Below are 16506 nucleotides of genomic sequence, written 5' to 3'. Positions count from 1 at the left end.
TTTTTTTAAGACTGTTGTACTTCAGTTTAATAATATACTAGCTGAGCTAGATGTAGAATTTAGGAATAATTATTTGATAACTAAGGATTCTTATTTTGTTTTTTCAAATCTTTTTTCGTTTATATTTTATCAACTTTTTAAAAATACAAATACAAAAATTTTCTATTTATTTTTATATTTTAAAATAATCTAATTCAATTAATTTGATATTTTTTTCAAATCCTATTATTAAATATATGTTCTTTAAATCCAATTTTTTGCTTACCTTTTGTTAAATGTATTTTAATATTTATTTATTTGTTAATGATTTATGATATATTGAAGCTAAATTGAATTTCCTTAAAAGGTTATAATACCTTCTGGATGTGAGAGTTCTGTCCGAAGAAAAATAAAAAAAATTTTTATATAACATTTTTATGAAACTAAACTGAATTTATTTTTTATTTAGTTTTTTTTAAAGACTCATTCAGCATGCTAAGACAGCCTTTGAATTAATATTTAAAAATTTCAAAGTATATTTTTCGATTTTAATTTGATTAAGGGAAACTATTTTTTAAATCTAAACTTTATGATATTTATTTTTTTTAATATATTAAATATTAAAATATAATACTGAAAATAGACATATCAATAAATTAAAATTAATTATTCAACAGGAATTCATTTTGGAATTTTATATCCTTTGATTTTGTTTTTTCAACTTATTTTCATATACTAAATTTAAATTATTTGTCTGTAGATAGTTAAAAATATTGAGAAGATGAGTAAATAAAATTAGATCATTTCATATGAAAATTACTTAAAATAATTTTAGCTAGATATGAAAAAGATAGTAAAATAATTTTTTTATAACATTCAATAAATTTAATTTATTTTTTATATTAAGTTGAAAAAAATCAGCCAAAAAACTGATTAACAATAAAGAATTAACTAATTAATTAAGTATTTGTTTGTTATTTAGAAATTTCAAATTTTAATATTATTGTAATTTTTAAGAGCATTTTAAACCAATAGTAAAGTATTAGTAATTTTTTTATGCTTATACAAATTAAGTTAAAATGAATAATGATAACATAAGATCCCCAAGAACTCCAACTCTAAACAACAATTAAAGTCCAAAGGTTGCTAAGAAAAATGAAACAAAACAAGATTTTAAAATAAAGAAGTTTAAAAGATTATTCTTTAGGAATTATTAAGAGTCAAATGAACCAGGTATTGTTGTCTTTTTGCTCAAACCAATGAAGTAAGAGAAGCTAGAAAGTTTGATCTTTGAAATATATTAAAATGTCTTTAAAGGAATATAGAAACCCTCATTTCTTTACTTCGATTCTTAAAAAAGGGTTATTAAATCCAAAGAAATTAAACCTGATAGTTTGGTTTACTTTTATATCGTTGAATCTGAAATCGACTAAAATAATAATTTAGACATAAGGTAATCTGATTTATATCTTCAAATGAATAGTACAATAGAAGAGTAAGAATCTAATTTAGACATATTTGTAATGAAAGAAACAGAGTATACGGATCTACTCAACGGAAAGTAATCATTAGACACAGCTACTTTAGGGTACACCTCTTTATAATTTTAGTTAGAAAAAAGTTTCTAAAATGTTTGGGATTATTTAGAAGATTTTTCATAGGTTTCACACTAACGAAGAATAAAATTGGTTGAAGTAAGTTTTTTTTCTTTTTTCTTGTGTTTAAGCTATTTTTAAATAGACAGTTGATGTTTTAGAAAATAAAAGAGAAGAAGTGAATAGAGTTTCTTAAGAATTGCAGGATTTATTAGAATAATATAAAGAGAGCGAAGCTTAAGTAATATAGTGTTTTGAATAAATGGGATTTGATTGTGAGTTTATTTTACAAGCCAAGACAATCCAATCAAGGTCTAGATATTAAAATAATAACAAATCAATATTATCTTCTTAACAGTATGAAGCATCAATTAATTAAGACAGCTATATATAAGATACTGAGTCAATATATGATGATAATCTTTTGCCAAGTTACCCACGAAAAGCTGATGAAGTTTGATATTTAGCTATGATAATCATTAAAAATGATTATAATAAAATGATAGTTAAAATAAATAAACCTTTTTAAAGTTTTAACCTAATTTTTAAAAAGTGATAGATTTGTTTGATATATTTTACTTTTTTTATAGAATATTAGAACCATTCAAATCTCACTATATTTTTTTCAAAAATAGTTAGAAAGATTTCATGAAAAAATTTTTAGAAAATAAATTCTAATTTAAAAAGAAAACAAATAGTAAGTAAAATATTTTAAGTATTGTTATTAAAGATCAATTAAACTATTGAAAAAATTAATTAATTAAACTTAAATTAAATTATTATTATTAAATAACTTGAAAGAAAAATGTAAATGAATAAAACTATTACTTACAATACTTAAAAATTAAAATTATCATTGTAACTTTTCAAACTTTAAAAATAAAACATTTCTAAAATTTATGATGCAAATTTTATAAATTAAAATTTCACTTTTAATAGAATAAATAATTTTTTTTAACTGGGTTGTTATTTTATAATTTTATGATATTTTATAAATTCAAATATTAATTTATTTTAATTTCATAATTGGCTTGAGAAACAAATAATATTTACATTTTATTAAAGTGAATTTTCAATTTAAAATTAGATTTTTATTTATATATAAAGAGATTGGTTATTTTTATATATTTGAGTTTTATAATAACTAACACAATATTGATATAAATAGGGTTACTATCACTTCAACCATATTGTTAAAAGTGAATTTATAGCGTTTATTAAAATTAATTATCAAATTCAGATTATTTTATATTTATTAATGTTAGACAAATTCATATATACAAAACTAACTAGTTTATCACATACTTTATCTATCTGAGGGTTAATGGAATTTCATGTGGTATTCATATTTTTCTTGGTTTTCAAAATACTTATAGCAATTTTCATTATCGCAACTATAGAAAGATTCTCCATCTTCCATTCTTTTACTTTCTTTTATAAGTATGTCACATCTATTTATAAGAGTTAAGAATTTTATGCATATAAATAAAATTAATAGATATTTTTAAATAAAATTACAATCTGCATTAAAAGGTATCAACTACATAGCAAGAATAACAATAATAGTGGCAGCATGGGAATGCTACAATTCTCACATTTATTGGAAAATCGCAAACTGGACAGAATTTAGCTTTTTAATCAATCCCTTTAGGGTTCATCTTTTTATAATTTTAAATGTTTCATAATTTAAAAATAAATGTTGATTGGTATTACTTTTAAAATTGCCAAATTTGGTTCATATTTTAAAATTTAGTCGTCTGGTGGATTTAAAGGATATTGTTTTCTATCTTCTCCTTCCATTATGAATATTAGTGCGGTTAATTTATTGTAAAAATTATAGTTTTAATCTAGTTAAAAGGATAATGAAATAATTAATTATGTCTAGATTATAAGCAGAATACAAATTTAATATTTATTCTATTAAATGAAAAAGATATTTTTCATTCAATTAATTCTTACTTGATAAATATAAAGTAGGACTAAATAAATAATTAATTGATTATTAAAATTTTTATAATAAAATATTTTTCAGTAAAATTTTACAAAATATTTTTTTAAACATAAAATATACTTTATTGTTATCTATTTATTTTAATAAAACAGAAATAGATTCATTCATTAAAAGTAATAAAATTGTTTTTAATTCTAATTATTTATTTTATTTATCACATATTTTATTCAAAGGTAAAAGTTAATTATGAAATAGTTTTTAATTTTATTGTTGTTTTTCAGTATTGATATTTTTAATTATAGCTTTTAGCTTTTTATTATAAGCTCTTGATTTTATTAGATCGAACGAGTAAATGTCTATGTTTTAAACAACTTTTATAGGTTAGATCCTTTTTGAAAAACATTTAATTTGTTTGAATATTTATGGTAAAAATAAAATTATAAATTCAACATAAAAATTAATCTATTTGTTTTGTTCAAACGTATATTATAATTTTATATCAACAGATAAATTTCTAAAGTAAATCGTTTTGTAAAGTAACTTAAGCTTTTTCATAAGAATTACTTAGATTATTTATTTTTGCATTATCAGTTTTGTTTTGTGAAATAACTTGGATATTTTTCAAGTGTAATTATTTATTTGATTTGGTGCGTTTTATTGTAATTATTTATAATTTGTAAAGCGGTTGGTTTTATTTTAGAGAAAATACGTAAGTTTTGATGAGCAATAGAAAAAAATAGGAATTGAAAAAAATAATTACTATAATTCAAGTGATGATTTTGATTATTAAAAATTAGATTTTGATTTTGGCAGATAATCTATATCTTATTTAATAACTTTTTTGGAGAGAAAAGAAGTGATTTAATTTATAATCAGTCGTTTATCTAAAAAATTAAACAGAAGTAAAATTTACAAAAAAAAAAATAAAATATAAATCCTTCAATTAACAAACGTAGATCTCTTAAAAGAAATCTATTCTAAAACTGTAACTACATAAGCAACGATCAATGAAGTAATTAAGTTTTAAGCTAATTTTAGTTGTTGGTATCCTTAATTTTGCATAAGGTAACATACAAATAATTTAGTTTTTTTCTCTTTATATATATACTTATAAAAATTTTGCAATTACTTTTGTTGTTTTAGATTAATGTTGTTAATAACTCTTTTATATTAAAACTATTTATAGGCTGCCAAATACAGAATTGTTAATAATGCTCGAATGATGAAAATTAATGTATAACTTGTAACAATGGATATTCTTTAAGCCAAAGCTAAGACCAATGCAACTCGTCAAGGTAATTTTTTATTCTAATCGTTTTATCTAGCTATCTTCATTTTACTATTTTTTACTTTAATGCTCATTAAACTTATGTTGTACTATAAATATTTATCTAAATAGCTTTATTAATTTTTAAAGCATTTAGAACTGATTGAATAAAGTTAATTAAAATAATATACTTAACAAAATTTCATTAAAAAAGTAGTTCGAGTTCACCCAATATTGGATTAATCATAGGTATCGTAGTTGCTATTGTTTTTGGTGTCATTATTTGCTACTATTGTTTTAAGAAATGCTATAATTGTACAAAAGAAGGAGCTACTGATGCAGGAGATACTTAAGCATTCAGCTATGGACCAGGATTTGGATGTATGGGTATGGTAGACCCTATGAATTGTATTGTAAATTAATACGGAACTAATAACAATAACATATATTGTGATAAAGAAGATTACTACTATAATGTTTAAATTTACAATAAATTCAAAAATTTAAATGGAAAATGTTTAGATTCTAGAAATGATTGTGATAGATGTGCATTCAAGCTCGACCGTAAAGAAAATTTATTCCCAGACTGGTCTTCTTAAAATTTTGAGAAATATAAACCTGAAAAACCATCTAAGAAGTCATTTAATAAAGCTCAATTTGCTAGCTTTTTGACTTTGATTCCACTCAATGTACTCGAATTAAATTCAGAAGAATTGAAATTAGCTGTAGAGTAACCAGTATTAGAGCCTATTAAAAAACATAGTATCGATGACAAACTAAAAATTCAAAAATAAGAATCAAATTCTAATTCCGAGCAATCGAATGATAAAGATGAAACTGCTTCTACATCTTGCGCATTTAAAGTAAGGTCTATATCCCTTAATTCTGAATGTATTTCAAGCAGAGGAGACGAAATAAACACAGAAGAAATTTTATCACATCAAAGCGAGCGTGAAAATGATAATGATTAAAAATAAAATTCATTATCTAGTGATGAGGTGATTATTTGTATGGACACTATTCCATCTCTGCCAATAAGCTAAAAATGTTTGGGGCTCACCTCTAAGAGTGCTGCTAATTCTGATGCCTTTATTATTTAAATGAATGAAAATAATAATTGCTAAATCGGAGAAAATCAATCAAAAGAAAATAATAATAAAACAAATGTTAGCTTTGATGAAGAAGCATAAACTCTTTAATAATGATAAGATACTGATTAAAAACTTTGAATATCAATATATTAATTTATCTGGTGGAGCTGAAGCAAGAAATATCACAAAAAAATATTACTTCGATTGCTATTTGATTAAATTCTTTATTAATAAGCAGAACTATAATTGAAATTTCTGCAATCTAATATTTTCCACAAATTACTTGCTTATGTAATCAAAAATGAGAAAAGCTTATAAATTAATTGAAAACTCAAGAAAACAAACAAAATAAACAAATTTTCAAAAAAAAATAAAAAATATTTGCTTTATCTTATCAACAAAATATAAATTCTTACTACTAAATTCCTTGAAAAAAATCCCCAACCCAATATATCACTGACTTTTTAAAAGAAGTCGGATCTATTCCACTTATATTAAAAATTTTAGTTATTTGTCCATATCAAAATTAATTATTTTAGTTATTGATTTATTTCATTTATTTTGTACTTTACTTATTATTACTTTACATTATTAAATACCTCATATTTTTTAGAAATTTTCTAAATATTCGTAAAATATTTTTTTAATTGAAGAAAAATAGAAAGACAATCAAATCTTTTGTTTAATATTTGACTTATTTATTATCATTTATTTTAGTGTACCTATACTTATTTTTTTCTATTGATAATTTCATTTTAACTAAATTTGTTAATTTAAAAGTAATCAATTGAAGTCAATTCTAAAACACTTATTTATTAATAACATAAAAGGTAGTCTAATGTTTTTTATATTGCGAGTTTACAAAATTAATAATTATGTAATATTTTTTGATTTGTATTTATAAAATTATTAAAAAAACCATAAAAAAACTATTTATTTTGACATTTTAGTTGATTATAAAATGTGAGATTAAATAGCTTATAAGCTTTTTTTATTTTGTGGTGATTTGGCAATTTTTATTCAAAAATAACATAAATACGATATTAAAAGTGAGAAAATAAAATTTACTTTTAATAAAAAAAAATAGCATAAATTAATTTGTATAAAATTAAAGGAAGTAATGGCTAACAAACAAATTTTAAATATTAAATTAAAAGAGTAAACTTGGTTTGGTATTTATACTTAAATTACAGATTATTTGTAAATTACAAATTTATTATTTTCAATCTTAAAATTATTGTTTAGCAAAATAATCAACCATCTGTTCACTCATTTTTAATAAAAAGTAAGGATTGTGCTCTGCTTTACTTATTAACCCTTAGTTATTCTTTACGAGTATTTTTCCAAAAATTTAAATCATCTTCATCACCTTCTTCATTAGAAGAGGATGAGGAAGATTTCTCTGAAATTTATTTATTTGGAGAATCGCTTTTTATAAGCATTTTTTAATTTGAATTTTCAATTTTGCTGCCATAATTAAAAATTTATTTTTTATCGTCTTCAAGGATCATAGTTTTAGATTTTTTCTTATCAAATTTGTTTTATTTTATGATAGGCTATCTTTCTTCCTTTACTTGTATTTTTTCATCTTTTTTTGAATCAAGTTTAATGTCATCTCCAAAGTGGAATACATTAGTTTACATATGTTAAATTCTCTTTAAACTTGGTGGTGTTTATGGGATTTATTAGAGCACTTGGCTTTATCTTTTTCTTCTTTCTCCTCTATTTCCATTTTTTTAACTAAGTTCTTCCTCTTCTTCTATGGTTTCTATCGATTAATTTTAGCTCCTTTTCTTTATCCTCGGCTCTTCTTCATCACTTTTGACATCTTAATCTAAAGATTAAAAGCTATTCTATAAGCTGTGCTTAGCTGAAGAATAATTCATTTTTTTTATTAATTATTATTATTTTTTTTCTATTTGAGCTAGTTTTTGCTCCATTTTTTTGTTTTCTCTTACTAATTTTTGTATATCTTCTAGTTCTATAACTTGTATTGAGCTTGGGTTTGTAGAGAACTAATCATTAAATGAAGACTAAGATGCTGTTTAACTATTAAAATCGCTTTATTTTAAGACCTGAAGACTCTTCCTAGGTGCTACAAAAATTTACTTTTATTAAGTACTTTGCTCATAGGTTTGCATTTGACTTAGTGTGCTCTGCCTCCTAAGTTGATTTGTTTAATCTTTCTTAATTTCTAGAAAAGATGTCTTCCTTGAAATATTTTCTTTTATAGGAACTTTTGGTATGTCTTGCTTAGGGGACTTGAGTTGATTTTTTTCATCAATATTTTCAAAAGTCATGATTGCATTTTTAGTTGGAGATGTTATTGGAATAGGATGAACAACTGCAACATTATCAACAGAAAACCCATTTTTAAAGTATTAATATGTGTTATTTGCTTAAAATAAACTTGATATTAAAGTAAATAGCAATATTGTTGAAGATAAAAATATAGCTACATATTGAATTGAATTAAAATAATCTGTTTTTGTTGAGATAATAGAACTATTTTCTATTTAATTGTATAGATTTCTCATTATTAATTATCCTACCAATATAATTAAAATGAAAAAATTGCTAATGAAGTGAATTAAGTTTGCTTTAAAGCTAGTAAATGGAGAATACATATTAACAACAATTAATAACATAATTGTTGATATTAGAATATATAAAAGTATATCTGCAATATCCTAAAGCCATGTAATTAGCAGAGTTATTATTGAATAAGAAAAAACTTAGAGTATTGGATAAATTAATTTTAATTAATCCATTTTATTCTTTCTTTAAACAGCACTTCTGATGTTCAATTCAGACACTTAGTAGGTGTATTCTTTTTGATCTTATTTTCTTTCATACATATTTTAAGCATATTTTTTTATGTCTCTGTACATTAGAACGCCAAATGTATAGGCAATTAACAATAGAGTTAGCATAGCACAAAAAAATGAAAATTAATTAATCTGATCAGCTGAAGAGTAATTTTTCAACTATAGCCCTGCAGCAAACGAGAGAGGAACATAAGATATTTTAATAGTATTTAGTGAAATTTATAAAAGATAGAAATTGACCTTTTCATATTTATTTACATCAAATAGTTTATCATTTTCTTTTTAACCATTTTATTTTAGCTAAAATGAATCTGAGTTTAGAAAATTATTTTCTTTAGGACTTTTTAAGTTTAATTCTAATGGTTTAAGCTAACTCTTATCTTCTACATTGCTTTTATCTTTTTAAAGTTAAATGCTTTTTTTATTTGAGTCTTCTTTATTATTCTGAGCCAGTGGATAATCATACGGAGCTAAAAATGTATTAGTGAGGAACAAGTAAATCCCATAAAAAAGTATAATCAAAAACAGATATGTAAGTCCATTATAAAAGAAGGAGCAAACTTAAAACCCTCTTTAGAAAAATCTTCCAGATAGAACCTGATCCTTTATAGAGTATTGAAAAATTAAGTCATCCCTTTTTAAGTCTAAGCCATCAAATCCGCTCATGATATAGTTCAATATTCTAAAGTTGAATATATCTATTGCTTAAAATAAGCTTTGAAGGTGGAAAGGAATATACAAATCAACAAAATAAAGACAAAAAACTACTTAAATCGCTTCTATTGTTATAGTTGATGAAATTTTTATTCCAAAAAAACTACAAAAAAGAATAAAAGCACCTAGAATATAAATTGTAATCTTCATTCCCTTGTTAAAAGTGCTCGGAGAGCTAAGAAACTTTTAAATAATTTTTAAAAATTTAATCATAATTTTGTTTGAAATTATTTACATTCTCTTCTGGAGATAAAATAATAGAATCTGGATTCAGATTAATTTGATAATCTATCAGCTTGCCGTCTGAAGTTTAGAAGCAATTTTAAAAAATACTTTGTATAACAACTTTAGTCTCTGTATAAAATTAGTTTTGCTAAAAGCTTACTCTGAAAGTTTAGCCATCCAACTAAGTAAATGATACTTACAATTAGGCTAAATTTTCATGTTGATTAATAAGCTAGATATTAAAACAACTATCAACTTATTAAATATTTTAAGCCAAATTAACTGTTTCAGAAAACAGTATTAATGCTTATGACTATTCATTGTATTTTAAACTAGCTAAAACCAAATTAGAACATTACTGGTTTGAGCTCTTTTTTAATTAAAAAAATTTTTTTAATTATATTTTATTTTGAAAAATTTTTTTTACTTTTGAACTGCATATTGTGCATTCTCCGAGATATTAGTTATTATAATAGCCTTTAGGACAAGAGGTGACACATTAGTTTCCAATTTTATACTACCCTAATTTACAACTAATACAATCATTTGATGCTAAATCAGTAATTTAATTGCTTGGACATTCACAATTTTTATCAAGTGTTCTATTTGCAGAGCAAGATGTACATACATCATATTCAAAACAAGAAGCGCATTTATAGGAGCATGCTTTAAGATATTTGAATTTATATTAATTATTTTAATAGCATTTAATTAAAATAGAAAATATAATTAATACCTTAACAAGTAAAAAGAGAATTTTAAGCTGTAAAATCTTATTATTTGTAAAAACCTTGGTTACAGACACAAACTCCGTTAGAAAGAGTATAAGCATTGTTGATACATTAAGAACAAGTTCCATCAGCGTTACATACAGAACAATAAGGCACTGAGCATTATTGACAACTTTTCTAAGCTGTTGTTTTTAAATAATATTAAATTAGAAAATTTGAAAAACACAAAAATTGAAAATTAAAATAACAGAAACTTATTCCTTTTTAAAAAACTCAATAATAACTTAATTAAAATATTCTACTTGTGAGATAAAAGGAAGAATCACACAATCCACATGTATATTTATCATTGTTGCTGACCTAAAAGCAATTTTTTACTGGAGCTAGATAGCAAGCAGAGAAGTCTGAAGCGAGACTATAACCTGAATTGCATTATTTACATATGGAACTACTTGAGTAGAGCTAACAATTTGGTATAGTGTTATAGCAAGTAGTTCCTGTTGTATTCATAGAATAACCTTAATCAGTGTGGCACTATTAGCACTTAGATAAGCTGAGATAAAATGCACAAAAAGGAATATTATTAACGCATATTTAGTTAAATACACCATAATCCGCTTGGCATTAAATACAATTACTTCCAGAGTAAAGCACACATTGAGAAATTGTATTACTACATCCTGTTTAGTCTTATTATGGAAAGAATCCATTAAGACATACATCGCACTTAGTTTAATCAACTGTATTTAATGTCAAACAATTTTGAGGTGAAGCTAGCACTATAAATTTATGAAGTTCAACGAGAACATATATTATAAGCATTAAATTATTAGCAATCATTTATTTGTTTTCTGTTTAATCTTTAACTTTTAAAAGAATTAATTGTGTTAAAATTAGATTATGCTTGATTTAAAAATCAGGTAATATTAAAATTTGAAAAGTTAATACATAATGTTTATTTGATTAGATTTTATTATATAAACTCTAAAATAATACATAACAAATCTAGAATAATTTTTAATGAAAATCAGTTAATTCAAAGGAGTTTGGAAAATAAAATAAAAACAAACAGGTAATTGAATAGATTTTAAAGGAAAATAGTATAAAAAAACATAAAAATATAATTTCAGTGAATAGATAATCATTTAGCCAGTGATATTTTTATATAATTATAAATACGATTTTTTGAATAAAAAATCAGTTAAATATTCAGTTAAAAGTTAGTCAAACCTTATTGAAAAACTAAAGGCTAATTAAATTTTAACAAATTTATTTGCTTATTAATATTCTACACAAACCTCATTTTAATAAGTGTCATCATATTTTTCTATTATAGAGTTTTGTAAAAAGAAAATAAATCAATACAGGTAAATAAAATAATTTGTATTTATTAAACTAAAGCTATAAACACCTTTTTTTTGTTTTTAATCTGAAAAATAAATTTATAGAGCATAAAGAAAATAAATAGTGATTAAATCTTAAGAAATGTATTTATTTTCTATTCAAAATTTATTTATGATTGTTGAAATTAATTAAAATATTAAAATTATTCAAAATGTATTATGTAAAATAAAATAATTTTTGCTTTTTTAAAAACATTTATGTAAATTTTTTAATTAGCTTTTAACTTAAATTTTAGGTAAAGAAATAAATTTTCTATAAAAAATCTATTCAAAAAATTCATATTAGTTTAAATAAAAAAATTTAAAGAGCAGAAAATTATTTTTTATAAAAGAAGAAAATTTCTTTTTTTAAATAATTATTATTGGTTTAAATTTTTGTTACCAATTTTAATTATTTCAATTTAAGTATAAAAATAATATTTTTAATAAGGAGTTAATTCACATTTTAATAGATTTAAAAAGATGATGACGTTATAGGTTTAAATAAATAATAATAGAAGAATTTTATTTAGAAAGGTTTAAGGTAGAAAATTTACAATAAGTATATAATGTTATACGCAAATGTATTGATTTATTTATTGTTTTTATAAGTATAAAATATATTTTTGTTAAAGGATTTATATGAAGTAGTTTTTAAGTTTTTTAAGTGAGTCAAAACTCAAAACTTTATACAGTTTTTATTTATTATAATTATTATTGTTTGTCCTAAAAAGCTTTTTTTAGATTTTCTTGTTAATAATTTTGTTAAAGATACTCAAGATTTTTTTCAATTTTTTTAATTGAATTATATAAATAACTATGATTAAATCAAGAGTTTTTCTTATTATAAAATAAATTATGTATCAAGTTTAATTATTAAACGATTGTCATCAATCATTACTGAAATTTAGCATTTCAGTAAATATTTTTATCTATTATATAATAAACTTGTTCAATTATTTCTTTCAGCTGAAGAATTTCTTTAAGGTACATCTGTGTTTAAATGATCACTATTAAAATTTTATATTAAAGTTAAATATAATTAAAGGAAATTTAAATACTCTTTAACAAAAGTGAATCCTCTGAACTATGATTCGATTTCTTCTTTGAGATGAGGTTTATTATCTTTTACTCCTAAATCTGTCATTGTATTTTTGACTAATCTCTAATTAATTTTATTTTTTTATTTATTTATTTTAAAAATATTAGATTTGCATTAAGTATTTACTGGGTTGAAATTTTGCAAATCGACTTGAGATCTGAGAGGAGGTTTGAATTGTGGTTCAATTTCTTATCTTTCTAACTTATCCCAGTCAAAATCAGCAAAGAATGCATGCTTTTTGAGTTCATGGAATCCATTGTAACCTAATCTTTTTTTGACATCTTTTTGGAGGAGACCTCTAATGAAATTTTTGGCATCGTCTTTGAAGTATTAAGGGAATGTGTACTTGCCTTGAATAATGTCGTTGAATATTTCATCTTTGTTAGGTCTGAATTCATTAAAGAAAGGAGTTGTTCCGTAAAGCATTTCATATGTAAGCACACCCTTTATATTCATTGAAACAATAATGTTTAGTTACATATTATGAAGAGTATATTTAAAAAGCTATAAATTCAAAATTGTGATAGTGTGTGTAAATAATCAGTATGTATCAAGTATTATTTATCTATGTATGACTGATTTATCTTTCAAGTCTAAGTTAAAGATGCTTAGCTGCATTAGGTTGGTTGTTCAAAAAATAGTACAAGTATAAAAAATATTGTAATAATAAAAGTTTGATTATGTCTTTAATATTAAAGTATAATTTTAGATTCTAATCTAATTTATTTTTTGATTTCTATAGATTTTTAAATTTTTTAAATAAATTTACAATTTGCCAGAAATCAGCCATCTTATTGTGTCCTTCATTCATAATTTATTCTGGTGCCATATACTCTGCTGTGCCACATAATGTATTTGTTAAATCTTTGTCTATTTGATATTAAAATATTTATTTTTTATAAGATGGATAATAGTATATTTTAATATATTTATTATAAAATAGAATAAATTTAATCAAATTTTATTGAAATTAATTAGGCAGTTAGTTTTTTTATTTATTTTAAATTTCTTATAAAAAGATTATTTTCTCATAAAAATGATGCTTCAGATTATGCTGAGATTACAGCTTTAAATAATATTCGATATTTTGGTATTTCCTGTTAGAATCAATTAAATTGTAATCGTACTATTAATAATAAACAAATAATATCTGACGGTAATCAAAATCATTCGTCTAAATTACTTTTAACTACTAACTTTAATTTAAGACCTCTTTTTTTAATATTGATTATTCTTTTATAAATTCTTCTTGTAAACAATCTATTTTGTATCAAAGACCATTTTTAAAAACTCCTTAACTAAAAATTGATTCTATTACCTTTAATTCCTTCTTTTGAAAGACCAAAATCAGTGAGCTTAATATATCCGTCTTATCCGAGAAGGATATTTTCTAATTTCAAATCTCTATACATTATATTATTTTAGTGCAAGCATTCGATGGCCAAAATAACTTAAGCAATATAAAATTTGGTTCTTTCTTCGTCAAATTTTTTTGCCTTTTTCAAATGGTAATACAATTCTCCTATAATTATTTTAAAATAAAAAAAAACCATATATAAAAAAAAATAATAATATAATTCTAACAGCTTGTAAATTATAGCTATTGAAAACTAAATATTTAACTAAAAACAATTTAGTTATTTTGTTACCTCCAACCATAAAATCCATCATAAGATAGAGATTTTATGCAGCTTAAAATGCGTAATGAAGCTTAACGATGAAATTTGAATTCATGTTCTTTAATATATTTCTTTCTCCAATTGTGCTCAAAATTACATTCTTTTCGTATAATGTCATTTTATCATAAACTTTCATTGCATACACTTCTTCTATTAAATATTTATAAATAAAGAATGGTTAATAAACAAATATCAAAGTCCCTTTCAAATATAGAGTTAACAAAAACATCTTAGCACTTTAATCTTTTAGTGCTGATGGATTAACTTATAAAGAGTTTTTTAAAGATTTGTTTTATATATTTTTTGAATTTATTACCTGTCCCCTTCTTGTTTACCAAGTACACTTTACCAAAAGCTCCTGATCCAATGACCTTTAGTAAGTAAGTAAAAATAAACAAAATCAATAACGTATTGAAACAAAAATAAAGGTTTAAATACTCTTATAATTCTGAATGAGGAGAGAGTAATTTTTTCTTCTTCTCCAAGTGAATGATTTCCTGCCTATGACTAGAAAAGCTTTTTTTCCTTGGGGTCTGCTGGTAACTTATATTCATTTAGATCTATAATCGAGTTAAGCCTCTCATTTTTCCTTTAATTTTTATTATTACCATTGTTTGATGATTGCAAGCCTGATTTTTTTGTCTTCTATTGATTCTTTTCAACTTTTTGTTCCATACAAAGGCTATTTCCCATTTTGAAATTTGATTAAAATCGTATTTCTATGTATATTTTAAACTAGTAATAAATTTTTGAATTCTAAATGTTTTAATAATATTGAAATTATAGGTTTTTATAGTTTTATATTTATTTTTTTTTTAATAGATTTCTTTTCTTTTTGATTTTCTTCTATTATCGTCAGTGTCGATGTAATTAATATTAAATACAATCAATCGCTGATCTAAATATTAATATTTATTAACAAGTTTTACACATTTTTTGTTTGAAATTATATTCACGTGATCAATTATTTCATGTTTGTTTCAAGTTTGTAAAGCAAATCATAATTTGTCTATGCTTTGATTCCTAAAAGATTCAGAAATTTAATACTAAAAATACATTTTCTTATTTTATTATCATCGCCTTAATCACCAACTTAAAGATTTATTTTGTACCAAAACCTCTACAAAAATACTAACTTACTTACTTTAGCACCAATAAATGTTAATTCTTCAATTTTAATTATTCTATGTATGTAAAAAATTTATTGATATTTTTATCTCTCTTAATATCTTAACCAAATTAGTAATTCATTGTATTATTTAATTGTTAAAATATCATTTTTATCACTTATTGAGTAAAGGGTATTTTAATAATATCTTATCTAGATATTTTGTATAAATATTCTATACTAAATAAAAATCATAAATAAACTAGTTTTATGAATTCTATTTTTATTTTTAAAAATGTTTCTAACTTAGCTGAGAAATTGCAAAAATTAATCTACTTTATAAGCATGTATGTCATTAAATTTAAAGACTTATTTCATATTTACTCATTGGCTAATAAATAAGCAGTGAAAAAAAAATCTAAATAGTATAATTAAAGAAGATAAATATATTTAGCTCGTGTCTATATTATTTTTAAATTAATTTTGAAATAATTATAATTGTGGATCAAAAATTTAGTCATTTTTGACCGTAAGGAGACAAATAGTTGTAAAATTGGTTTATTTAGAAATAACAATAACTTTAAATAAGCTAAAAATTTAAATAAAAATGCTTGCAAGGATTTCAAAAAGATATCTCTTTTATATTCTCGTTTAATTAGAATGAGTGGTAAATATTAAATGAATTCCTAGTGAGAATTCCAATTTCTTTTATAAAAATAAATAAAAAAATACAAATAAGGGAAGCAAATTTCATCTTTTAAAAAGATAATTGTTAATCCTTAATAAAAATTGTATTTTGAATATTAGCTCTTATTACTTTCGATAACAATTATTTCTAATAAATTTAATAAATC

The 16506-nt window shown here is 22.3% G+C and overlaps 5 protein-coding genes across 5 annotated transcripts; 2 read left to right on the top strand and 3 right to left on the bottom strand. All coding sequences in view use genetic code 6, as the record gives it.

The window, feature by feature from the left end:
* Positions 1 to 957: 957 nt before the first annotated feature.
* Positions 958 to 2036, top strand: TTHERM_00455470 (hypothetical protein). The gene is made up of 2 exons (XM_001024153.3): positions 958 to 1673; positions 1720 to 2036. Exons 1-2 carry the CDS (start codon positions 1059 to 1061, stop codon positions 2032 to 2034), a joined length of 930 nt encoding a protein of 309 aa, XP_001024153.2. The 5' UTR covers positions 958 to 1058; the 3' UTR covers positions 2035 to 2036.
* Positions 2037 to 2871: 835 nt separating this feature from the next.
* TTHERM_00455460 (zinc finger, C2H2 type family protein) lies at positions 2872 to 3374 on the bottom strand (the record flags this gene model as incomplete). The annotated part of the gene is made up of 3 exons (XM_001024152.1): positions 2872 to 3025; positions 3093 to 3232; positions 3288 to 3374. The coding sequence occupies 3 exons, from the start codon at positions 3372 to 3374 to the stop codon at positions 2872 to 2874; spliced, it is 381 nt and encodes a 126-aa protein (XP_001024152.1).
* Positions 3375 to 4532: 1158 nt separating this feature from the next.
* Positions 4533 to 5997, top strand: TTHERM_00455450 (transmembrane protein, putative; the record flags this gene model as incomplete). Its single annotated transcript, XM_001024151.3, has 3 exons — positions 4533 to 4590; positions 4712 to 4820; positions 5007 to 5997. The coding sequence occupies 3 exons, from the start codon at positions 4533 to 4535 to the stop codon at positions 5995 to 5997; spliced, it is 1158 nt and encodes a 385-aa protein (XP_001024151.2).
* Positions 5998 to 7148: 1151 nt separating this feature from the next.
* TTHERM_00455440 (transmembrane protein, putative) lies at positions 7149 to 11221 on the bottom strand (the record flags this gene model as incomplete). Its single annotated transcript, XM_001024150.3, has 5 exons — positions 7149 to 9608; positions 9661 to 10020; positions 10078 to 10316; positions 10387 to 10563; positions 10684 to 11221. 5 exons carry the CDS (start codon positions 11219 to 11221, stop codon positions 7149 to 7151), a joined length of 3774 nt encoding a protein of 1257 aa, XP_001024150.1.
* Positions 11222 to 12715: 1494 nt separating this feature from the next.
* On the bottom strand, positions 12716 to 15237 carry TTHERM_00455430 (Serine/Threonine kinase domain protein; the record flags this gene model as incomplete). Its single annotated transcript, XM_001024149.3, has 8 exons — positions 12716 to 12928; positions 12992 to 13309; positions 13635 to 13735; positions 14184 to 14387; positions 14515 to 14694; positions 14861 to 14915; positions 14983 to 15104; positions 15153 to 15237. The coding sequence occupies 8 exons, from the start codon at positions 15235 to 15237 to the stop codon at positions 12716 to 12718; spliced, it is 1278 nt and encodes a 425-aa protein (XP_001024149.3).
* Positions 15238 to 16506: the final 1269 nt, after the last annotated feature.

This window comes from Tetrahymena thermophila, assembly GCF_000189635.1.
Source record: "Tetrahymena thermophila SB210 genomic scaffold scf_8254395, whole genome shotgun sequence".
Classification (NCBI taxonomy): Eukaryota; Ciliophora; class Oligohymenophorea; order Hymenostomatida; family Tetrahymenidae; genus Tetrahymena; species Tetrahymena thermophila.
This window is presented reverse-complemented; position numbering and strand designations above follow the sequence as displayed.